Genomic DNA, 25,603 nt, shown 5'->3' with positions numbered 1-25,603 from the left:
TAGAAACGGACATGGAACAATGAACTGGTTCCAAATTGGGAAAGGAGTATATCAAGGCTGTGTATCGTCACCCTGCTTATTTAACTTATATGCAGAGTACATCTTGTGAAATGCTGGGATGGATGAAGCACAAGCTGGAATCAAGATTGCCAGGAGAAATATCAATAACCTCAGATATGCACATAACACTACCCTTATGGTAGAAAGCAAAGAGGAACTGAAGAGCTTCTTGATGAAAGTGAAAGAGGAGAGTGAAAAAGTTGGCTTAAAACTCAACATTCAAAAAACGAAGATCATGGGATCTGGTCCCATCACTTCACAGCAAATAAGATGGGGAAACAATGGAAACAGACTTTATTTTCCTGGGCTCCAAAATCACTGCAAATGGTGGCTGCAGCCATGAAATTAAAAGACGTTTGCTCCTTGGAAGAAAAGATATGACAAACCTGCAAAGTGAAAGTCGCTCAGTTGTGTCCAACTTTTTGAGTCCCCATGGACTATACAGTCCATGGAATTCTCCAGGACAGAATACTGGATTGGGTAGCTGTTCCCTTTTCCAGGGGATCTTCCCAACCCAGGGATTGAACCCAGGTCTCCTGCATTGCACGTGGATTCTTTACCAGCTTAGCTACCAGGCTTTGTTTGACAAGCCTAGACAGCATATTAAAAAGCAGGCATTATTTTGCCAACAAAGGTCCGTATAGTCAAAGGTACGGTTTTTCCAGTAGTCATGTATGGATGTGAGAGTTGGACCATAAAGGAGGCTGAGTGCCCAAGAACTGATGCTTTTGACCTGTGGTTTTGGAGAAGACTCTTGAGAGACCCTTAGACTGAAAGGAGATCAAACCAGTCAATCCTAAAGGAAATCAATCCTGAATGTTCATTGGAAGGACCGATGCTGAAGTTGAAGCTCCAATACTTTGGCCACCTGATGTGAAGAGCTGACTCATTAGAAAAGACCCTGATGCTGGGAAAGACTGAAGGCAGGAGGAGAAGGGGATGACAGAGGAGGAGAAGGGGATGACAGAGGATGAGATGGTTAGATAGCATCACCGACTTGACACAAATTTGAGCAAGCTCCTGGAGATGGTGAAGGACAGGGAAATCTGGTGTGCTGCAGCCCATGGGGTTGCAAAGAGTTGGACATGACTGAGCGACTGAACAACAACAACACTGTAATTTTCTACCAAGATAATACATAGAATTAAAAAAAAAAACAACAACTTAGGGCCCAATGCATTAATTTGTTTCTTCAGTGCCAGATCCTGCTTATTATCTGGTACATTCTTAATTCACTAAACATGACCATTTTGCAGTGTAGTGACTTTTTTATGGAAAGTATGAATGTTTTGATATATTTGTTTTTTAGTACAGGTGTTAATGTCAAAACTATCTTATGAGCTTGTGCAATTAAAATATTTAATGCAGACTTAAAGACTTTTTCCCGCTGCAATTGCCTTTTTGGGAAAGTGAATCCCAAACTGAGTTTCAGGTAGTTGCTTCTTAAGCTGAAGTGTGTTAGCCTGCAGGATACCTCAATTTAGTCTGGATCAATGTACCATACTATGCAAATTTACTTTAAGTTTTAATGTGGTTATACCTGTAATTTTCTCTACTTCTTGGCTTAAACCAAGTCTTAAGTGTTTTTTGAGTCGCTATTAAAAAATTTGGCTCCTATCCCAAAACAGTAATTCTAAGTGCTAGCTGAAGGATTCCTACCAGCTCACTTATATTAAACCCAATGTAAAACATATTCCCAGATATACAAAGATATTTATATATCCACTGAGAGTAGACATGTAAATGGCAACTGAATTGAATCAACTGGAAAAACTCTAGCAATACATGAGGTACTTCCTATAGATTGCTAAGAATACTGTTTTTAATTTTTATACTTCATATACTTTATATAAAATAAAAACTGTCAAAATCTTGATTTTTCCCTAATGGAGGTATCGAGTTGGATTTTTTGAACTTTGTCCAAAGATAGCACTTCATAATTGCATAACTGAAATTGAAAGTGTCCAATGCCATGAAATTAAAAGACGCTTACTCCTTGGAAGGAAAGTTATGACCAACCTAGAAAGCATACTAAAAAGCAGAGACATCACTTTGCCAACAAAGGTCCATCTAGTCAAGGCTATGGTTTTTCCAGTGGTCATGTATGGATGTGAAAGTTGGACTGTGAAGAAAGTTGAGTGCCGAAGAATGGATGCTTTTGAACTGTGGTGTTGGAGAAGACTCTTGAGAGTCCCTTGGACTGCAAGGAGATCCAACCAATCCATCCTAAAGGAGATCAGTCCTGGGTGTTCATTGGAAGGACTGATGTTGAGGCTGAAGCTCCAATACTTTGACCACTTGATGTGAAGAACTGACTCATTTGAAAAGACCCTGATGCTGAGAAAGGTTGAGGGCAGGAGAAGGGGACAACAAAGGATGAGATTGTTGGATGGCATCATCGACTCAATGGACATGGGTTTGGGTAGACTCCAGAAGTTGGTGATGGATAGGGAGGCCTGGCATGCTGCGGTTCATGGGGTCGCAAAGAGTAGGACACGACTGAGTGACTGAATTGATATTGAATGCTAATCAACAGGACCAAATGGTAAGGGACTAAGATCAAGTATTTCATACACCAATAAAGTATGTTGTAAATAAAAAACTGTCTTAGTGGATGCAGTGGCACCCTAGGTCTCAAGCATATGTACTTTCACTAAGTGAGCAATTTGGTTTTTGCAAGATCTCTGAGATTGCTTTAAAGTGTGTATGTGTATGATACATCCGTTAGAGATAAAATACATCCCAGGTAATTTGAGGAAAACCCCTGTTTTCTTGTATAGTGTTGATCTTTTCTTCCTATCATACTTTTATGAGAACTTACAAGAGGCTGGCAATTTTTAAATTTCACAACTTTTTCTGTGCTTCTAGTTTTCACTTGGAAGTCATAACTAGTAATAAAGTTTAAGGGTCCATAAGGTTCTTAACAATCTACTATTTATGCCTAAGTATACTAGGCTGTGACTACCACAAACACTACTAGGTCTTGACTTTCACTATTCTCTCTGCTTGGAATGGTCCTTTTTCATTTCTGTTTTTGTTAAAACTCTCTTACGCCCAGCTCCCATGTCATTTTCCTAACCCTTTTAGGACGAAACACTTAACCTCTCTATTGTTTTCCACAGCACATGACTGAGAGCATTAGTTTAACACTTAATATATTGTATTATATTTAGTTGTTTATACTCTGTTTCCTCCACTAGATATAAACTGTTCAGAGTATTAATCATGTATTAATCTACTTTGTAGATTAGGTTGTAATCCCTACAACCTAGAAGAGTGCTTGGTACAAACTGTAGGTATGCTTGATAAATGTTGGATAGACTCAACTGAAGATCAGAGAAGTATTCCTTGAATAATTAATATTTTGGAGCTTTGTTAAAAAATGGATGCTTTAGATGTCCATTGTTGATGGATATACATACCAAGAGGTCAAGAAAGTTATGACATCAGAATGTAAGTTATTTATAAAAAAAGAAAAAAGGGACCCAAGACTAGTTGTTCTTTTTGTCAGGAAAACAGTCATGAAGACTGAAATCAGCCTATGTATAGCATGGATAAGGATCTAATTATTGTAGTGCTAGGCTCAGCATCAGAGCTCTGTACACATACTCCTTGGTAGAGGTGAGGGAGCTAGGGTTGCCACAATTAGCATCATATGCTCCTGTATACTTCCTCAACCCCTCTCTATTTTTAGTACATATGGGAGGACATGCTAAGGTGTGGGACATAGCTTTTGCTCAACTGCTCTATTTATTATTTCCTCCTTTATTTTTATACAATGCTTATGAGTGCTTGGTGACAGCAGGAAAGTGTGCTGGTCTTTTTCTGATTCTAGTCAATAAGGAAAGAGCTCTTTTAATCAACTTTCACAGCTCACTAGATTAACATATGCTTCCTACTGAACAAGATGATGCTTACAGTATACTCTTAAGTTTGAAACTGTTAGACACTTGTAAACTACTGGTCTAAGATGCAAACTATTTGTTCCCAAACTTGTTTGTACCAGTTTGTGGCAACAGCTGCTACTGACCAAGTTATTTAAGTAAATATTCCATAAACCAATGATATGTTAGGGTAAAAAGAGTTCTATTTTTCCTGAAAAAATTAACCTAAACCTTTGGAGCATCTCATTTAAAAAAGTCTGCTAAAAAAGAACTCCTGTCAAATTAGGTGTAGGTGGAACAACTGTAAAAAGTACTGTAAAAATATAATAAAAATCTAGAAGGAGTCTATACTTAGACACTGTGCAAAGGTCCTTAAAATTTCTTCCACTTTAAAGAAACCAACACTGGAAATCCCATATAGTGCCTTGTGGGTATAATAGAAACTCAAATAACAGATACTTATTAAAAGAAAAGCCTTGGCTCTCCATCAGATTAATGACAAATAAATGTTCATTTAATTTAATTTATATTTATTTTAAAAGATAATTTACCACTTGTAACTTATTTCCAATCAAATGACCAATTACTAGTATCAAAAGCAGTAAAAGGACTTCTATTGTAGGTCCACTATGGCCCATTAGTACTTCTTTCTTTCTTTTTTTTTTTTTTTGTACTTCATTTCTTAATAGAAATATATGTATACCTGTTTTCTGGTGAGTTCCCTAATGAGTAAAATTAATCAAAATGATTAGCAAGAAAGATTAAATAATTTGCTTCCTCTAAGTTTTTCTGTTTATAAGTGAGTTGGGGAAAAGTCTGAGAAAACCACTTAGAAATTATAGCTCTATTCAGAACATTAATGTTTATACTAGAAGAAAGATTCATCCAATTACAGGGCTGGAAAATGCTTGTGGGGCATGTCTGTGAGATATACTAATAACACTATGTCCACGCTGCATATGACTAGATGCAGGTTCTTTCAGTTAAGAAGGAATTCATGATTCTTTCTCAGGGGAATCATCATTTCATCTCTTTGATGACCCATCTAATCCTTCTCTAAGATTTCCATAAAAACAATGGCAGAAGTTTAGGATTAGACTCTGAAAATCCATGAAACTAAAATTTTTAGGGCCTTTTTCAGGCCTATGAATCTCACCTGTTCACCAGCTTGGGATTCTCCAATGATGAAACGATCTCCTGGGCCATCAGCAGCTGTGAGATGAACAGAACCAAGAACAATCATCAGAATGCACCTATGGCAAGGAATAGGAACCTAGTCTTGGAATTCTAAAAGTTGACTCAAATGATTAGGTAAGGCTTCAGGAAATTGGAACACTTTTCTGATCTCCTAGCTTAGAAAAAAGTTTTGTTAGTAAAATACTACACTAGTTAGATCGTTGGTATCCACAACTTACAAGACCAATAGAAGTGGTTCTAAATGCGCCCTTTCCTGGTGTCTCTGGAGGCAGTTTTCTTGTTCCATAATTTCCACTCTTGCACTTTTAAATAGGAAGTTCTTTTAGCCTATCCTCCTAAATAAAAGGGTATGTATGTGTGATGTGTGTGTACACACTTGTGTAGACTTATACATGAAGTAGGAAGGACATATATTCTTCATTTGATGGTTGAAGGAAATGAGTTATAGAATAAAGTATCTCAGGTAGAAGAGGTTCAGTACCTTTAACAAGTGATAGTGATAGAGCTAGAGCTAGGGTTTAAAAACTCACACCCTGAATTTCCAATACAACATTATTTTTTTATGAAGGATCAAAATGCTGCTAAAAAAACAAAATACATAGACAGTGCTGCATCACACTTTCCATTGACTGCTTATTTTTAAACTGGAAGAAAACACTTTCAGAATTGAGATGGAGAAAACTTCTTATCCAATTTTTTCCCACATACAGTACAGTAACGGCTGGATGAAAAAATACTCCTGAAGATAAATGCATTTAAAAGGGTTTTCTTCACATACGACGTGGATTTCAGACCAATACTACTGGCAAGGCAATGCGTACCTAATGAGTTTTATGATCATGACCATTACCTCCCTGTAATCGGCATACAGCAAGGGTCTGGGGGCACACACACAGCAAAGATAATACTATTTATATGAATATTTAAATCATATTTGCAGCCATGTTTATAAATAATAAAAAGCATTTTCCATCTTTTAGAGAGGAGATATAAAATTCATTGTTTCTTTATGTGATTGCAAAGCAGTATTTTTTCTAAAGGCTTATATATACAATGCTGCTTATAAGTCACTTTTTTTGTATAGCTGGCTTTGGTTAATCTAATGTGAAGAGGAACAAAAAATTAACATTAGGTATCTTTTACTTACTAGATGTTGTATCTTGTGCTTTTTAGATTTTGTCTCAGTTAATAAACTCTTGACTTTCTGGTGTTTTTTGGAATCCTACTGTATTAATATTTTCAGTGTTTACTTGTAAAAAAGAGACTACTGCAGTTTTCCTGAATGGCATTCTTATTATGCTGCTTTCATGGATTCTTTTTTCTTTTTAAATGAAATAATTTAAAACAGATAGAGAAATCACTGCTTCAACAATTATCAACATTTTACCAATTTGGTTTCATCTATACCCACACTCAGTATTTAAAACTAATCATAATTTTCTTACTTTAGAAAATTAAGAAGTCAATTATCTTTCAGAGTTTTGCACTAATTGCATCTCAAATCTGAATAAACATTTTTATTTTTCTGCTAGAGATATTATCAGCTTTCTGCCTCCCCATAAGCAACCTAGACGCTTTCTTTTTTTTTGCCTCTTGAACAAGGGGAAATTAGCATGGTTTTAGAGTAAAAGTTGAATGTGAATCCTGGTTCTGACCTTTATTAGCCTTAGGACTTTCAACAAATTACTAAAATTTTCTCTAAACTTCAGTTCGCTTGTTGATAAAAATGGGAATAACCATACTTTAAAATAATACCTTTTAAGCCTTTTTATTTCTTTCATTTATTCACTGAATTTCTACTGAGTGTCTTCTATGCCATAAGTGTCATACTAGATGCTGGGACAGGGTGGAGAGTAAAACTAGTTGTTGTGTAGTCGCTAAGTTATCTCCAACTCTTTTGCAACCTCATGGAGTGTAACTCCCCAGGCTCCTCCGTCCATGGGATTTCCCAGGTGAGAAGACTAGAGTGGGTTGCCATTTCCTTCTCCAGGGGATCTTCCTGACCCAGGGGTTGAACCTGTGTCTCCTGCACTGTAGGCAGATTCTTTATGACTGAGCCACCTGGGAAACTGAAGTAAAACTAGATACTGTTTCTATTTTAATGCAGTGTCAATTTGTTGCAATGTTTTACACAAATAGAGGTGGGCTCTAAAATCATCTTGTAAGCAATTTTTTAAATGAAAAATAGAAAATATATTTTATCACACATGGTAAAGATGAATATTATTTCAAGAAACTTATTTTGTTTATTTATATGCATGCATATATATTTATATGTATTGTATACACATATCCTTGGTTTGTGATGTATAATGTATTTAGTGCCTGTCTTTTTATGAGTGTGGTGAAACCAAAACTCTTAAAGCCACTGAGGTAGTGAGGGAGATAAGATTTTAATGTTAATCAAATAGTCACATTAATGAATATATAAATATAAATTAAGAAAACCACTCTAAAGGAAAGGAACACAATTTAATGAGAGCATACACTGAGAGTACCTGAACTACCCTGGAGGGTCAGGGAAAGCCACCTTGATATAAAGGATTTATGATTTGAATATGAAGGATAAGCCAGAACTAAGTAGGCAAAAAGTGTGTGTGTGTGTGTGTGTGTGTGTGTGTGTGTGCACACGCACGCATGTGAGGGAGGGAGAGGTGGTGGGGGGGAGGGAGAGAGAGGAAATGGAAATGGACACGCTGCATCTAAGATATTCACCTAAAGGAAACAGTAAGTGTAAAGGCTCTGGTTCTTGTCCTCCATCCATCTTATAGTCTAGCCACTCTCTCAAGTACCGAGAATACCAAGATGACTCATATTTCAGCTCCATAACATATGCTACTCCCACTGCTTGGAGTGCCCTTTCCTTCTCCCTGCCTTCTGGTTAAAAACTTCTTGGCTTTTAGGACTCAGCTCGTGTCACCTTTTCTCGGAAGTCATATCTGACTTCCTTCCCTGTTCTCTTTTGTTTCCCCAGTGTATTCCTGAAGTAACTCTAATTACGGTTTCTTAATGTATTTGTAATCATTTGCTTATTTGTCTCAGGGAAATTCCTGGTACCTGCTGAAAAATAGGTATTCAATAAGTGTTCAATATATGAAGTATTCACAAGTGAAAGAAATGAACGAGTGTGGCTCCTAAGAATCTTTTTAGAAAAATGAATCTATGAATGAAACAATAAATATTTTCTAATACAAAATGCTGTATTTTCAATGCCTTCCTTTTTCTGCTGGTTCATGGTATATTATTTTCTTCAAAATGGGAGTCAACATTCACCATCTTTAGAATGTTTAGAAAGATTGCTCTGATATAACTTGTCCATATAACTTAGGTTATGTCAAACATAGTGCTAAGCTTGTCATTGATGCTCAGTAAATACTTGTTAAAATAAAGAAATGAACTTTGTGTTTCTATAATACTTAGGTAGGAAGTTTGTAAACTGTCTTGTATGCATTAGTATTGTGCTTTGTAAATTTTCTTAAATAATTTTATAAATGTGTGTATTTTATCTCTTGAGCTAGATAATAAGCTCTTTTGAGGTAGGGATCACTTCCTATATTTCTTTTCTGAAATTGTCTGCTCTTCAGTCCTCTTGTTTTCCTGTTTCCCTCTTCACACATTCTAATACACATACACTCAAAACGCTCATCTCAATGTTCTGCACAAGCGTTCCAAGCAAATGTCATTATATAATGAGTGGCTAGAGATAATGTGGGGCCAAGCTGGTATAGAGTGTCAGGGAAGCCAACATCCGAAGCAGTCTTTAAGTGAAAGAAGCAAGATGCTTTGTTACCAAGGAAGGTACACTAACTGGGGAGAGAATGTCTCACTTTAACTAGGTTCTCCACTTTCCCCTGAATATTTCCACCTGGGAACTATGCCTCTCTGTTGCTGGCTAAGGAAGGTTCAGTCAACCAACATGATAGAAAGTCCCTGATACCAATGGAGGAGTCATTTTTACCATTTCCCTTTCAACAGTGCTTCTCAACTCTTAATGTACATAGAAATCACTTGGAGAACTTGTTAAAATACAGATTCTGATTCAGTAGGTGGGATAGGTCCTGAGGTTCTACATTTCTAACAAGCTGATGCTTATGCAGCTGGTTCAGGGACTACCCTTTTTGAGAAGCAGAGCACTGTAAGACTGAACAGAATCCAGACAAATTCAGACTAATAGAAAACTTAAATAAAAAGTTAGTGAACTACAACAGAAGTTCTGATTTTACACCAACAAGGCTCGTTATTTGCTATAAAGGCAGAAAAGTAATGATCATCTACTTAACTTGTTGATACTTATTTTAAAAATCTATTAAAGAGATATGTACAAAAAAAAAAGAAAAAGGTTGCCATTTTCAAGATGAATTCTACCAGCTTGGGTGGGAGGGGGCAGAAGTGGAGGTACTGTGGCAGATGAACCTAAAGCTTGTAAAGAAAGAAACTAAATAAGCCACAGTATACCACTAGAAACAATGGATGGATTGCAAGGATTTCTGTAAAGGCTTAGACTCTTCCCACTGCCACCCCCCACCCCCCAATTCTGGCATTTCGGTTAATAGCTTTTCATGTTTTGCAACTGTAGAATTTAATTTGAAGGAAGTGATAAAAGCAATATAAACCAAATCCTAACAGCAAATGTACTGTGTAAGCAATTTATAATGCTTAATTCTAGACCCTGAAGCTGCTTCCACTTCCATCTTTTTAATGTGAAAACACTTTTAGTCCTGTTCACTTCTTTATTTGAAGATCTGATTGTATCATTTGATATAAAATTGATAGCATTAGATAACTATTCTAAGTGGCAATATACAGAAAATGATCATCCTAAGGCTATTTGCCCTAGAATTATCCCTCACGCGAATAGCTAGTCATGTGGGAGCTCTCTTTAAATCTCTTATAGCTATTCACTTATTTTCAGTAACAAAAGTTTCATTGTTTCCATATTAGGGTTGAATAAATGGAGGCCAGAGAAATAGCATAACTTTCAGAGGTCCTAGGAAGTATATTCAATGGAGGAATAAGGCAGAGGGACTAAGATTTTGTTTACTCTAACTATAGAACCAAACTAAGACTGGTGGATAGGTAACAGGGTAATAGTATTTGTGTGTATACTAAAATTAACATTATAGAAAGAGTTTGGAGTGGTGGCAAGGGGAGATGATGAGGCAAGGATAGAGACACGACAGGATTAATACTTGCTGCAGTTATACTGAGGGATTAAATCTGGAGAATTGTTTGGGATTTTAAATTTGCTGCCTGGAAAGCAGGGAGCAAGGAGTAGAACAGATGAATTAGAAGGCATTTCATATTCTTTATCATCATCTTCCAGGAGAAAAATGCTCATACATTGTTAGTATTGGAAAAAATATATTATTTCCTTAAACATATTATTTTAAGCTTTTTGGAATTAACTAAAATTAATTATTTCAAATTATCTCTTGGCTCACACGAGTAGTGCTCCTATATCTTAAGGCTCTCTTCTTCATCCAAAGTGTCCTACGGTGGAAGACTAAAGGCTGTCAAATGAATTGGAGAACCAGCTACGGCCAAACAGTATTTAACTGGACAAACAGAAACTCTTAAACATGACTTTTGTGACAGAATAAGAACTAGCTCAAAATTAAAGGGATATATCGAATTTTAGTATGTACTTTAACCTACTGGGAGGAAGTACATAGATGTTAATAGCAGCTAGACAGTGAGATAATGGGTAATTTAAAAATGCTCTTTTTGATTTTCTATATTTCCATAAGCATGTATTTAATCAGTGTGTAAAAAAGAAAAAAAATTTATTAACTTAAAATGCAAAGATTTCTCTTAATTTTCCAGAATTGTTTGCTGCACATGGTTTTAAAAATAATTATCAGCTTGTTTATAATTTTTCCTTTGCCTAAATGATACCTAAACTAATTCTGAAGCGATAAGTCTTTCAAACTGAACACTTTCAAGAGAGTGAACTTGGTATCAAGATATCTTTGCTTTTATTAATGAACTAAGAAACAATTGTGAGACAATGGGCACCCACATCTCTATAGGAGGCTGTGAATGCATCAAGAAGATGATTAGCTTAATCAGTGTGAAGGGAGAAATAACTCTTCAAAAATATGAATAAAACTATTGTATTGCTTCCAGCTGGTAAATGCTACTTTCATTTTCTTTGCTTATATCTTTCAAATTCACTCCCTCCTCCTCCTGAATGTAGTTTTAGATTTATTAGTTTACATCATCATTGCTTAATTCCTGTCTTCTTTATACTCTATTCTTTCTTATTCTTTAAAAGCTGTTCCTATTTCTTTAGCTATTTGTTACTGTCTTGATTTTTCAACCCACATACCTTAAAAGCAAGAGATCCTCCAACTGGTTTGGAGTTTTATCCCACATGTTTCTGAAGGATACTGGCTAATGCTTAGTGATCCAGAGCAAGTTAGGAACCTCTTTACACCTAGAGGGTTAGCAATGTTCACAGGTGCCACGGGTTATTACTGGAAGGCCTAAGGCAAAGGCAGAGGAGAAGAAAAACAGGGAGAATAAAGGAGTGGGGAGGAAGGACTGGAGTAAAGGAAGACAGGGTGGAGAGAAGAGGTGTAGGACGCAGAGTGGTAGAGAGCCACAACAGCCTCAAGGCTATTCTTTACCAAAACACTGCCTAGGGGTGGTGTTCAGCACAGAAAAGACTTAGGCCATGCCTTTTTGTTCGCTGAGAACCTCTGCTGCCTTATTGTGATGTTGATCGTAATTAACCAACCATTCCAACTTTGAAATGTAACCATTTCCGGGATGGTTTTCTGTTATGTGTTATGTCTCTGTTATATATTCCATATCTTAGAGAACTAGCAATACTTCACAGGAAAGAAATAATGTGAATTAGCTGCATGGCAGATTGTCTGTTGAATCTTTTATATTGTGAGATGCCATTTCAAATGTCTCTGTGTGTTTGTGTACCTGTGTGAAATAACTAAAAACACCACCACTTTAAAACAATAGAATATGATAGTCTAAATGGTAATTTTATATATACATTTCTTTGATAGACTCTACAGTTGCAGAAAGGCTCTTTCATTGTTCATGTGGGCTAACTAAAAAAACTAAAAGCAATAGTTTTATATTGAGCTGCTGCTACCTTATGTAAAAATCACAGAACAACATTCTGTTTTGGAATAATTCTGTCTCATATTATTTAATAATTTATTTATAATAATAATAATTTATTATTTAATAATTCTGTCTCATATATTTCCTCACTTTCTCCTACTTTATATTACTGAGAATGTAAAAAAAAATAGACTTTCTTGACCCTTTGGTGTTTCATCTGCTGTAGTTGTTTGTTCTACTCTGGAAGTAAGAATTCTTTGTCATTTCAAAGCAATCCAATATGGCTACCAATTAAAAGTTCAGACAGAAGTTACATTTTAGAAGGAATAAGAAAGAAGAGTCAATGAGGCTATCAGAATACTAAAATAAATTTCTTTCTGAACAATATTCATCTTAATAAACATTATAGAAATGAACTTAAACAAAGGAGGCAGTGAGTATTTGTTATTTGTTTTCAGCTCTAATTTGGATAACATCACCGACTCAATGGACATGAACTTGAGCAAAGTCGGGAGATAGTAGAGGACAGGGAAGCCTGGCATGTTGCAGTCCATGCGGTTGTATGAGTTGGACACAACTTAGTGACTGGACAATGAAAACAACTAATTTAGTGAGATCAAGCTAAGTTAGGTGCATTTAAGGCAGCTTTGTGAGAAAGAATATACTAGGAGGAATTAATCTCTCCATTGTTTTATGAGAATAACAGTTCAGATAATGTTATCCTTTTTTCAGAGATGGTTTAAGTAAATATGATAATACTAATAAGATTGATAATAATAGGTACTATTACTAAACATTAAAAACTTTGAGAGCTTTTTTTTATGCCAGATACTTTAAGACTTTCTACAGTCCCACTTAGTCCTCACAATAACCTGTTGGGGTAAGTATGGGTATAATTATTACAGTTTTATAGACAAGAAAACCAAGGATCAAAAAATTGAACTGATTTGCTTAAAGTTACACGGATGGAACTGGTACGAGAGCCCAGATCACTCTTTCTTTGCTTGAAGTCTAGAACTTTAACCATTTGTTCTACTGTCTCCAACATAGAAAGATACTCCTAAGAGTTGGTCATGCAACATGGAGGAGATCAGTGAACATATTTAATCACAAGAAAGAGGAAAATATTTTAATGGTTAGATGAGTATAAAAATAAAAATAAAAAATGAAGACAGTCAAGTAAGGGACTCCATAAATGATCATTAAAAAGGAACTGGCATTCTTAACAGCTCTGATAAAATGGGGAATGTTTTTAGACGTTTCTTCAATGATGTCAGCCAATATAATATAACTAGTATTAGTTTCTAAGCAATTCAGTTGCAATTTCATTTTGTGTTTTCTTAAATTGGACTTTAGGGAGGCAAATGATTTTGCTTTTCAGCTTTATGTCATCCTAGGCAATTCTGAAGGCGTGAATTGCTGGTACCATCTGGGGCTTTGGAGCTCTGAAATATAGAACCTTCTAGGGATCTAGAGGTTTCCCTCACACTTGCTTTCTATGAAGCTCTTACTGATGTTTGAATTTAAAGCAAAAGAAAAAACTGGCCCACTTTGTCCCGATGGTGGGAATTTGCTTGTCTTCCTTGGACCTATAGATGTTTTCCACTAGAGAACATCTGGAAAACTTTAGACTAAGACTGTCTGCTATCTGGTGTATGTAGAGGCCAAAAGAATTATGGCACAGTGTCTTTATCAATCTCTACATATTTATTTGTGAGTAAGAATTTTCAAGTAACTACAGTATTTTCTCTGAAGTTTTATTCAAGATTGTGCCAGGAAATATTTAGGTGTAGGTTAATATTGTTATCTGTGAATAAATTTTTACAAACAAGTGGGAACCAGATGTAACAGTCATTAGGTACCTGGGCTGAGCCCAAAATCCAAAAACAGAACACCAACAGCAAAGCATAACAAGCCAACAAACCCCCCAAAACCAATGTGAGTATGTTGATACTCAAGAAAACCAAAATATTTACCTCGGACAGCATAGCCATCTTTTACCGATGCTGGAAAAGGGGGTAGGTTGTCTTTTGCATATACATCTTGAGCAAGGACTCGCCCCATTCCATCTGTAAGAGAAAAAAAGGAAAATATGGATGTTGAGTGCAGTGGGTTAAACAGGTGGTCCTAAATAAGATGGACATTAAGTACTTGTCTGACAAAGCTTGTATAAGGGCTCAGTCAGATCTCCTGATTTCTATCCCAAGAAATAGGTGGCAGAAGGAAGAGATGCATCCTAGTGTCTGAAATGAAAGATTAGATTCAGTCAATGATTAGTAACACTTATAGGGGTTATTTGAATACGAGTAGCTCCATAGTCATCAAAGATGTGTTCAAGTTGATGTGTCATAAGCCCTTTAACAACTCAAAGATGATTTTCCTTAAAAAACAAGTTCTTTAATAGTCATAGTCATTGACCCAGTAATTTCACTTCTAAGAAAATGGACAAGTTTTCCTGTGTTTATTTAAGAGTTGCTTACATTAGTGAGAAATGGAAAGAAATAAAAAGATTAACAATACAGAAATTTAAACAGTGATGTATCCTTATGACAAAATAGTATAAAATATTTGTATTTTATAAGGAATATTCACCGACACAAGAAAATTCTTATAACATGCATTTTAAAACATGTAGAACTCTACATGTAAAGTATAATCTTAACTATGTTAAAATATATGTGTATAGATCAATAGAAAAAGATGGGAAGGACATACGTGAAAATAGAAAAGTATTTGTTTACTGCAATATTAGAATTATGTATACTTTTATATCCTATGCTATACTTTTCTGAAAGTTTCCAAGTTTTCTACAATGATCACATGTAATATTTATAATTTTTTTCTTTTAGAAGAGAAAAGTAAAGAAAGGAGCTCCCTTAGCATTCTATTTAACTTTAGCCAAAAATTTGACTTTATTAACTTAAAAAAAGCAGTGACTAGAAGAAGAGCATCAGTAATCTATTGTGTGAAGTGACTATTCAAACCACTGTTCATATACTCTGGATGACAATCATCTTTGGTGAGCTCCCAGGAGTTTTATTTCATGCCAATAAGAATAAAAGTTTCAAGAGTAACGACCAATTACTTAAATCCTCTAGTCAGAATCTGCCCTTATCATTGTGAAGTCGCTCAGTCGTGTCCGACTCTTTGTGACCCCATGGACTGTAGCCCACCAGGCTCCTCCATCCATGGAATTTTCTAGGCAAGAGTACTGGAGTGGGTTGCCATTTCCTTCTCCAGGGGATGTTCCCGACCCAGGGATCGAACCCGGGTCTCCCACTTTGTAGGCAGACGCTTTACTGTCTGAGCCACCAGGGAATCCCATTATTATCATTACTATTGCTATTAAAGAAATAATATAATAATTAATAGGACGTAGAAAAGGAAGAAGAAGAGGAGGGAAAAAAAAAATCAAACTTCCCTCCAAAGACTATAAGTAATATAGAACTTGATTTACACATGTTTGTATAGGTTTAGAAAATTCTATTGTTTCCAGAGCTGGATGGATGAATTTTTTTGGGGTCTGTCTTTCGTTTTTAGCTTTGTCATTCCTAGCTACTTTGGGTCCTCTGGTTTCCAGAAACCAGGACAAAGAAGTAAGTACAGACTGATTTTAAATTTTGTACTCTGATCCACAGTGATAGTGATATTGACCCTTTTTAAGGAAAGTGACACCTGAATTGGGAGAACTAGCTGTAGGTACTTTCAGGAGGTTGAAACTATTCTAGAGCTATCCTGAGCTATGGACCATACTTTGTAAGACCAGGGAAATGGTGGGACTAGAGGGCCTTGTTTGTATAACATATACAACATTAACTCTCAAATGAACCTGAAGCTATAAGGTAGCCTCTGGTAGTGGATCCTATGGCATCTGCTTAGGGTCAAAATAAACTACTTGGGTTAGCTCCTTATCTGAAACTATTCTATCCAGTGTGGTGAATGAAAATGGAGGTGTGACACCAGTACAGATCCTGAGAGAATAACTTTGCAGGGATTTGAATAACTCAATAATAGTATTTAATAATCAAAGATAGCACCAGGGCTGAGTTTTTCTGGCAGCTGATCTAGTTATCTAATAAATGTTTATATTGCATTTTATAAATTACCAAGTAACATCACATATATAATTTCATTTAATTCTTTAAAAAATCTAGTAAAGCATTATTATATTCATTTTAGAGGTGAATTAAGAGAAGTTTAAACAGGGTAACCTACCCAAGATCACATATTTTACAGATAGCTAAGACAGAACTGAAATTTAGATCTTAGAACTTCAATCATTGCTACAATGGCAATAGCTACATACCCTTCACATACTGCTCTTTCTCTGTTCTAACATTTAAAAAAGCTACAAGGTGAGTCCTCAAAAAATTAAAGATAGAATTACCATATAATCCAGCAATTTCACTTCTAGGTATATGTTCAAAAGAAGTAGTAGTAGAAACGTGAACAGGTATTTGTGTGCCTATTTTCACAGTGGCATTATTCACAATAGTAAAAAGTGGAAGTAACCCAAGTATCCACTGACAGATGAAGGGGTAAACAAAATGTGGTACATACATATAGGAATATTATTCAGCCTTAACAAAGAAGGAAATTCTTACATATGTTATCCATATACATATGGGTGAAACTTGAAGGGATTATGAAATAAGTGAAAATAGCTGAAACAAGCCAGACACAAAAGGACAAACATCATATGATTTCACTTATTTGAGGTAATTAGAGTATTCAAAATTATAATTATCAAAAAGTAGAATGGTGGTTGTCACGGGCTGGGAAAAGGGAGGAATAGGAAGTTATTTTTTAACAAGTATGTAGTTTCAGTTTGGGATGATGAAATAGTTTTGGAGATGGAAGGTAGTGACAGTTGCAGAACAACAGAAATATATTTAGTGTCACTGAACTGTACAGTTTAACATGATTAAAATGGTAAGTCTTATGTGTTACCACCACCACAAAAAACTACAAAGAACGGCTGTCATCAACAGTTAGCACATGTATTTTTCCTCCCTAGGTCCTTGCCAGTAGCCCAAGAGAAGTGATACATGCTCATCAAGACTCTTTTTACTTCTATATTCCAGGAAGAAAGAGGCTGAACACTTAGTATGCTAAGTCTGAAAGCCTGTTGATACTGACAGTCTTAGCTACTGCAGCAACTTAACATAAGTTAACTAAGGTCTCATTGATGGCCAATTTAGAGAAAGGCGTATCAGCTAACTTGATTTCTCCCTTTAATGCTTGAGTTACTCATATATCTTATTGTGCCATTCCATTCTGGATGGTTCCTAAGGTATAGGGTCTACTCAACCATAATTTGGTGTAATTAGATTGACTAAAGTAAAAATTCTGTTATGTAAGTTTCCAGTAATAATTGCCCCTCCTTACTCCCATTTTACCATACACATAAACACTAAAAAATAGCCTGCAAATCTGAGGAGAATCAAATAATAATGACAGATTGAGATGTACATATGACAAGGAATTAGTGTGCTTATTTAATTATTTATTGAAATATAGTTGCTGTAAATGTTATATCAGTTACAAGCATAGAACATAGTGATTTGCAATTTTTAAAGATTATACTCCATTTATAGTTACTATAAAATATTGGACATGGAGGCAACCTAGATGCCCATCAGCAGACGAATGGATAAGGAAGCTGTGGTACATATACACCATGGAATATTACTCAGCCATTAAAAAGAATTCATTTGAATCAGTTCTAATGAGATGGATGAAACTGGAGCCCATTATACAGAGTGAAGTAAGCCAGAAAGATAAAGACCAATACAGTGTACTAGCACATATATATGGAATTTAGAAAGATGGTAACGATAACCCTATATGCAAAACAGAAAAAGAGACACATGTACAGAACAGACTTTTGGACTCTGTGGGAGAAGGCGAGGGTGGGATGTTTCGAGTGAACAGCATCAAAACATGTATATTATCTAGGGTGGGGCGGATCGCCAGCCCAGGCTGGATGCATGAGACAAGTGCTCGGGCCTGGTGCACTGGGAAGACCTGGAGGAATGGGGTAGAGAGGGAGGTGGGAGGGGGGATCGGGATGAGGAATACATGTGGATCCATGGCTGATTCATGTCAATGTATGACAAAAACCACTACAATATTGTAAAGTAATTAGCCTCCAACTAATAAAAATAAATGAAAAAAAATATATTGGCTATATTCCCTGTGTTGTACAACATATGCTTATAGCTTATTTTATATCTAATAGCTTGTACTTCCTTACCCCTATATTGCCCCTTCCCTCCTTCCTCTCCCCACTTGTAACCTCTAGTTTGTTCTCTACATCTGTGAGTCTGCTGCTTTTTTGTTATATTCACTAGTTTATTTTAGATTCCATATATAAATGATATCATACAGTATCTTTCTTTGTCTGACTTATTTCACTTAGCATATATAGCGTGTGTTAGTAGCTCTGTCATGTCCGACTCTTTGCATGGACTGTAGCCTGTCAGGCTCCTCTGTCCATGAAATTCTCCAGGCAAGAATACTGGAGTGGGTAGCCATTCCCTTCTCCATGGGATCTTCCTGACCCAGGGGTCGAACTGGGGTCTCCTGCATTGTAGGCTGATCCTTTACTGCCTGAGCCACTGGGAAAGCCCCTTCACTTAGCATAATATCCTCTAATTCCATCCACATTGCTGCAAAAGGCAAAACTTCATACTTTTTTTTATGGATGAGTAGCAGTCCATTGTGTGTGTGTGTAATGTCTTTATCCATTCATCTGTTGATGGACACTTAGGTTGGTTCCATATTTTGGCAATCATAAATAATGCTGCCAGGAACACCGGGGTGCATGTATCTTTTTTCATTAGTGTTTTTACTTTTTTGGATACACACCCAGGAGTGGAATTGCTGGGTTATATGGTAGTCCTATTTTTAGTTTTCTGTGAAACTTTCATACTGCTTTCTGCAGTGGCTGTACCAATTTACATTCTCACCAACAGTGTTGGTGGAGGTTCCCTGTTCTCTACATCCTATAAGTGAGTTATTTAATGCCACAATCTACCCAAGATTCACTAGGCTACAAAATAATACACAGATCCTATTTTAAGAATTCTGTAGTGCTAGCATAAGGCTTGCCCAGCATAATTTGGAAAATGTTTATACTGAGATTGAGCTTTATTTCTGACAAGTGTCTAGTTTCTGATACAAAGAATGATTTGCTGTATCTTAAACATGGTGGGCTTTTTCTTATTTCTATGCCTTTGCAAATAATGTTGCCTTGGACAGGAATATTTTTTTCCTTTCTTTTCTGTGCCTAGTGAATCTTAGGTATCCCCTAAGTTTCAGCTCAGATATTATGTCTTTGGTCTTCTGCCTTTAAACAAGAAAAAACAGTTCACTGACTAATTTATTTATTCATTCATCATCAAACACTGGGAACCTACTATATGCTAGACACTGTGGACAAAAATACTAGTAAGACCTGACTGATTTCCTCAAGGAATTCACATGTAACAGTATATGTGAGAAAGGCGAATATGGAAAAATAAAAATATGAGTACAAGATAGTACAGTATGGGCAGTGACAATATATCATCAGGGTAATATGGGAGGTATACAGAAAAAATCAGCTCAGATCATGAGCTCCTTACTGCAAAATTCAGGCTTAAATTGAAGAAAGTAGGGAAAACTACTAGGCCATTCAGGTATGACCTAAATCAAATCCCTTATGATTGGAGGTGACTAGACAGAGTGGATGGAGGTCCATAACAATATACAGGAGGCAGTGACCAAAACCATTCCAAAGAAAAAGAAATGTAAGAAGGCAAAGTGGTTGTCTGAGGAGACTTTGCAAATAGCTGAGGAAGGAAGAGAAGTAGAAGGCAAAGGAGATAGGGAAAGATACACCCAGCTGAATGCAGAGTTTCAAAGACTAGCAAAGGAGAGATAAGAAGGCCTTAAATACACAATGCAAAGAAATAGAGGAAAACAATAAAATGGGTAAGATTAGAGATTTCTTCAAGAAAGCTGGAGATATCAAGGGAACATTTCATGCAAGGATGGGCACGATAAAGGACAGAAGTGATAAAAATGTAACAGAAGCAGAAGAGACTAAGATGAGATGGCAAGAATACACAAAAGAACTAACGCTATGGCAAACCTAGACAGAGTATTAAAAAGCAGAGACATCACTTTGCAGCAAAGGTCCGTATACTCAAAGCTATGGCTTTTCCAGTAGTTATATACAGATTTGAGAGTTGGTCTGTTAAGAAGGCTTAGCGCCAAAGAATTGATGCTTTCAAATTGTGGTGCTCAAGAAGACTCTCGAGAGTGCCTTGGACAGCAAAGAGATCAAACCCTTCATTCTTAAAGGAAATTAACCCTGAATATTCACTGAAAGGATTGCTGCTGAAGCTCCAATACTTTAGCCACCTGATATGAAGAGTCAACTCACTGGAAAAGAACCTGATGCTGGGAAAGATCGAAGGCAAAAGAAGGGGGCAGCAGAGGATGAGATGGTTAGATAGCATTACCAACTCAAAAGACATGAATTTGAGCAAACTCTGGGAGATAGTGGAGGACAGAGGAGCCTGTCATGTTACAGTCCATGAGGTTGCAGAGTCTGACATGACTTAGTGACGACAACAACTGGAAAAAACCACCTAACCAACAATTTGTGGAACATCAAGAAAATCTTCCTAGATGAGATGATACCTATGCTGAGTTTTAAAGTTTTAAGTACAAACGAAGTAGGAGAAGAGTTGGGGGCATTTTCAACAACAGAAGCAGGATCAAGGGAATTTAAACTTAATCTTCTGAAAATGGGAATCCAATGGAGGATTTTAAGGAAAGTAATGACTTCAAGTTAACCTCCCAGCAGCATTTAAATCTTTCAGAGATAATGGAACTTTTAAGGAATAGCACTTTTTAATAGAACTTTTAAGTACCTAGTGACAAGATATAGAATGGTTTGAAGGGATTATATACAGTCTTCATATTTTTCAAACATTTGTATCCATCTGTTATGGTATACTTTTCACATTACATTAGGTTGCTTGTGAAGCTATTATATCTTGACTTCTTCATTAAGTTGTTAATTCCTTGTTTTCACAGCATAACTCACCCGTCACTGTATCCCCAGTACCAAACACAGTGTTTGGTACTTAAAAGGCACTCAATGAGTGTTTGCTGAATGACTGAGTCAATGAATGAGTACATTAATGATTAGGACTAAGGAGGGAAATGTTGGATAAATAGAGAAAAGAGTCTTATCAATCAAATATTAATACAAACAACTTCACCCAAAGAATACATAAAATAGAGAAGGACATCTTGTTAACTTTTACTTTCATTATTCCCCATTTACACTCCTTTAAGCAAATCTTTTTGTATAATGGATGCTTACCTCCATGATTACAGTCATGACTTTCCTAAACCTGGATATTTTCCTTTTGCTATCAATAAATGTCCATCATCTATTTCAAGACTTCATTAAAGATATAGGTTCTCCTGATGCCCCTCTGAATACAACTCCGTATATTCAGTTAGTAGTATGTCAGTAAGTACTTGCAAAATTGTGTGTAAAGAGTTTTTAGGGTGATGAGTGCGAGAAGTGTGCATTTGGTTTCTTAAGTTTCTGAAGACACAAAACCGTATTTTTTCTTTCCTCTGTGTCTAATCAAAACAAAAAATACAGGTTATATTCAAAATAAGTTTTAGCAGCCTAGACTTCCAGGAGTCTTTGCTATTATTTAAATTCTGTTCTTCTTAAAAGGGAACAATAAATCCAAGAGAAATGAAAACATGTGCTGTGTTTAGTTGCTCAGTTGTGTACAACTCTTTGCAACCCCATGGCCTGTGCCTTGCCAGGCTCCTCTGTCTGTGGGGATTCTCCAGGCAAGAATACTGGAGTGGGTTGCCATGCCCTCCTCCAGGGGATCTTCCCAACCCACGGATCAAACCCAGGTCTCCCACATTGCAGGAGGATTCTTTACCATATGAGCCACCAGGAAACCCCATGAATACTGGAATGGGTAGCCAATCCCTTCTCTACGGGATCTTCCTGACCCAGGAATTGAACTGGAGTCAACTGAAGGCGGATTCTTTACCAGCTGAGCTACCAGAGAAGTCCAATGAAAACATATGTCCAGACAAAAACTTGTAAACAAATATTAATTGCAGCATTATTCATTAATACTCAAAAGATGGAAACAATCCAACAGATCAATTGATGAATGGATAAATAAAAGTGATGTATATTGGATTAGCCAAAAAGTTCATTCAGAAAAACTCAGGAAAACTCGTGTTATAATTCCAGTCCAAGTCCAAAGGCCTGCAAATCAAGGCGGCTAATGGATAAAAACCCAATACATACAATGAAATATTATTTGGCCACAAAAAGAAGTGAGGTACTAATGGAAACCATAAAGCATTGCTGAAAGAAATTATAAAGAAGAAAGAAATAAATGGAAAGACATTCTTTGTTCAGGAATTTAAAGACATAGTATTCTTAGAGCCCATGCTACCTAAAGTCACTTATACATTCAACATAATCTCATTAAAATGCAAACGGCATTTTTTTTCAGAAATAGAAAAATTCATCCTAAAATTCATATGCAATTCCAAAAGAATATGTCCAGATGAGATTCGTATTTGAATTGGTGAAATAAATAAAATATATCACCCTCACCACATGGGTGGCATCATTCTATCCACTGGGCATTTGAATAGAACAAAAGGTGGAGAAAAAAATGGTCCCTTTTGCTTCCTGCCTGCCTTTTGACTTGGGATGTTGGTCTTCTGCCCTTGGATGGGCTTTATCCATTAACTCCCTTGGTCTGCAGGCCTTTGGACATGGAATGGAATTATAACACCAACTTTCCTGGGTCTCCAGCTTGCAGATGGCAAATCATGGGACTTCTCAGCCTCCATAATCATGTGACTCAATTCCTCGTAATAAATTTCTTCCTATATATATTCTATTGGTTCTATTTCTCTGGAGAGCTCTAATACAAATGGAATAGAATAGAGAGCACAGAAATAAACACTCATGTATATGGTCAAATGACTTTTGACAAGGGTGTCAAGACCACTCAATGGGGAAAGGATAGTTTTAAAAAAATGATGTTGGGGAAACTGGATAGCCACATTTGAAAGAAGGAAACCGGACTCTTATCTTCCACCATATACAAAACTTAACTCACAAAGGATTAAAGACCTAAACGTAAAACCTACAACTATGAGTGAAGTTTGGGAGGCTCCCTGGTTTGGAAGGATTCCACATGCTGTTGGGCAACTAAGGCCTTGCACCACAACTACTGAACCCACGTGCTGCAACCACTGAAGCCCATGTGCCTGAGCCTGTGCTCTGAAGCAAAAGAAGCCGCCACAGTGAGAAGCCCAAGCGCTGCAGTGAAGAGCGGCACCCACTTGTTGCAACGAGAGAAAGCCCATGCAAAGCAACGAAGACCCAGCACAGCCAAAAATAAATAAATAAATGGTAAAAAAGGAATTGTACACCATGATCAAGTGGGATTTACCACAGGGATGCAAGGATTTTTCACTATCTGCCTATCAATGTGATACATCACATTAAGAAATTGAAAAATAAAAAAAATACGGTCCTCTCAATAGATGCAGAAAAAAGCTTTTGATATATTTCACCATCCATTTATAATAAAAACTCTCCAGGAAGTGGGCATAGAGGGAACATACCTCAACATGATAAAGGCCATCAATGACAAACCCATAGCTAACATCATATTCAATGGTGAAAAGTCGAAAGCATTTTCTCTACAATCAGGAATAAGACAAGGATGACCATTCTGGCTACTTTTATTCAACATAGCTTTGGAAGTCTGAGCTATAGTAATTAGAGAAAAAAAGAGATATAAGGAATCCAAAGTGGGAAAAAAGTAAAACTGTCATTGTTTGCAGATGACATGATGCTATACATAGAAAATCTGGAAGATGCTTCTAGAAAACGATAAGAGTTCATCAATAGATTCAGTATAGCTGCTGGATACAAAATTAATAAACAGAATTTTTTTGCATTTCTATATGCTAACAGTACAAGATCAGAAAGAGAAATTAAAGAAACAATCTCATTTATCACTACATCAAAAAGAACAACAATAACAAAATACCCAAGGAATAAAACTACCTAAGCAGGCAAGAGATCTATACTCTGAAAACTATAAGATGCTTAAGAAAGAAATTAAAGATGACACAAACAAATGGAAGATATTAATATACTGTATTCTTGGACTGGAAGAATCAATATTGTTAAAATTATCATACTACCTAAGCAATCTATGGATTCAATGCAATCCCTATCAAATTAACCAATGACATTTTTCACACAACTAGGACAAAAAATTTTAAAATTTGTATGTAAACACAAAAGACTCTGAATAGCCAAAACAATCTTGAGAAAGAATGAAGCAAAAAGTTCAATCTACAATCCCTTACTTCAGACTATATTACAAAGTGGCAATAAACAAAACAGTATGGTACTGGAACAAAAACAGACTTATAGACCAATAGAAAAGGACAGAAAGCCCCCAAACCCATGCACTTATGGTCTATTAATCTACCATAAAGGAGGCAAGGATATATAACGGAGAAAAGACAGTCTATTCAATAAGTGGTGTGGGGAAAACTAGACAGCCACATGTAAAATAACGAAATTAGAACATTCTCTAACACCATATACATATACAAAAATTGGAGAAGGAACTGGCAACCCACTCCAGTATTCTTGCTTGGAGAATCCCATGGACAGAGGAGCCTGGAGGATTAGAGTCCAGAGTGACTAGCACACATATACAAAAATTAATTCAAAATAGATAAAAGACATAAATGTAAGATTGGATATCATAAAACTCCTAGAGGAAAACACAGGCAGAACACTCTTTGTCATAAGTCACAATATCTGGGGTGGGGGGGGGGTCCTGTCTTCTAGAGTATGGGAAATAAAAAGAAAAATAAGCAAATGGGACCTAGTTATATTTAAAAGCTTTTGCACAGCAAAGGTAAATCATAAACAAAACAAAAAGTCAACTTATGGACTGGGAGAAAATGTTTACAAACAATGCTACTGACAAGGGATTAGTTTCCAAAACATACAACCAGCTTATACAGCTTTAATATATATAAACTGAACAACTCAATTAAAAAGTGGGAAGAAGACCTAAATACACATTTCTTCAAAGAAGACATACAAATGGCCAACAGGCACATGAAACGATGCTCAATAGCACTAATTATTAGAGAAATGAATAGCAAAACTACAATGAGGTATCACCTCACACCAGTCAGAATGGCCATCATTAAAAATCTACAAATAATAAATACTGTAAAGAGTGTGGAGAGAAAGGAACCCTCCTCACTGTTGGTGG

At 36.2% G+C, this 25,603-nt stretch overlaps 1 protein-coding gene across 8 annotated transcripts in view; it reads right to left on the bottom strand.

Annotated features, from left to right (window-relative positions):
- GPHN (gephyrin) overlaps nt 1-25,603 on the bottom strand; it is a 524,662-nt gene that overhangs the window by 72,571 nt on the left and 426,488 nt on the right. For all 8 annotated transcript variants that reach the window (XM_043472320.1, XM_043472318.1, XM_043472321.1 and 5 more), the window contains 2 exons: nt 14,204-14,296; nt 5,101-5,156 (listed from right to left, as the gene is read on the bottom strand). In XM_043472320.1, the coding sequence (XP_043328255.1) occupies nt 5,101-5,156; nt 14,204-14,296 (149 nt within the window). The remainder of the gene's footprint in view (nt 1-5,100; nt 5,157-14,203; nt 14,297-25,603) is intronic.

The sequence above is a fragment of the Cervus canadensis genome, chromosome 6 (genome assembly GCF_019320065.1).
Source record: "Cervus canadensis isolate Bull #8, Minnesota chromosome 6, ASM1932006v1, whole genome shotgun sequence".
Taxonomy (NCBI): domain Eukaryota; kingdom Metazoa; phylum Chordata; class Mammalia; order Artiodactyla; family Cervidae; genus Cervus; species Cervus canadensis.
This window is presented reverse-complemented; position numbering and strand designations above follow the sequence as displayed.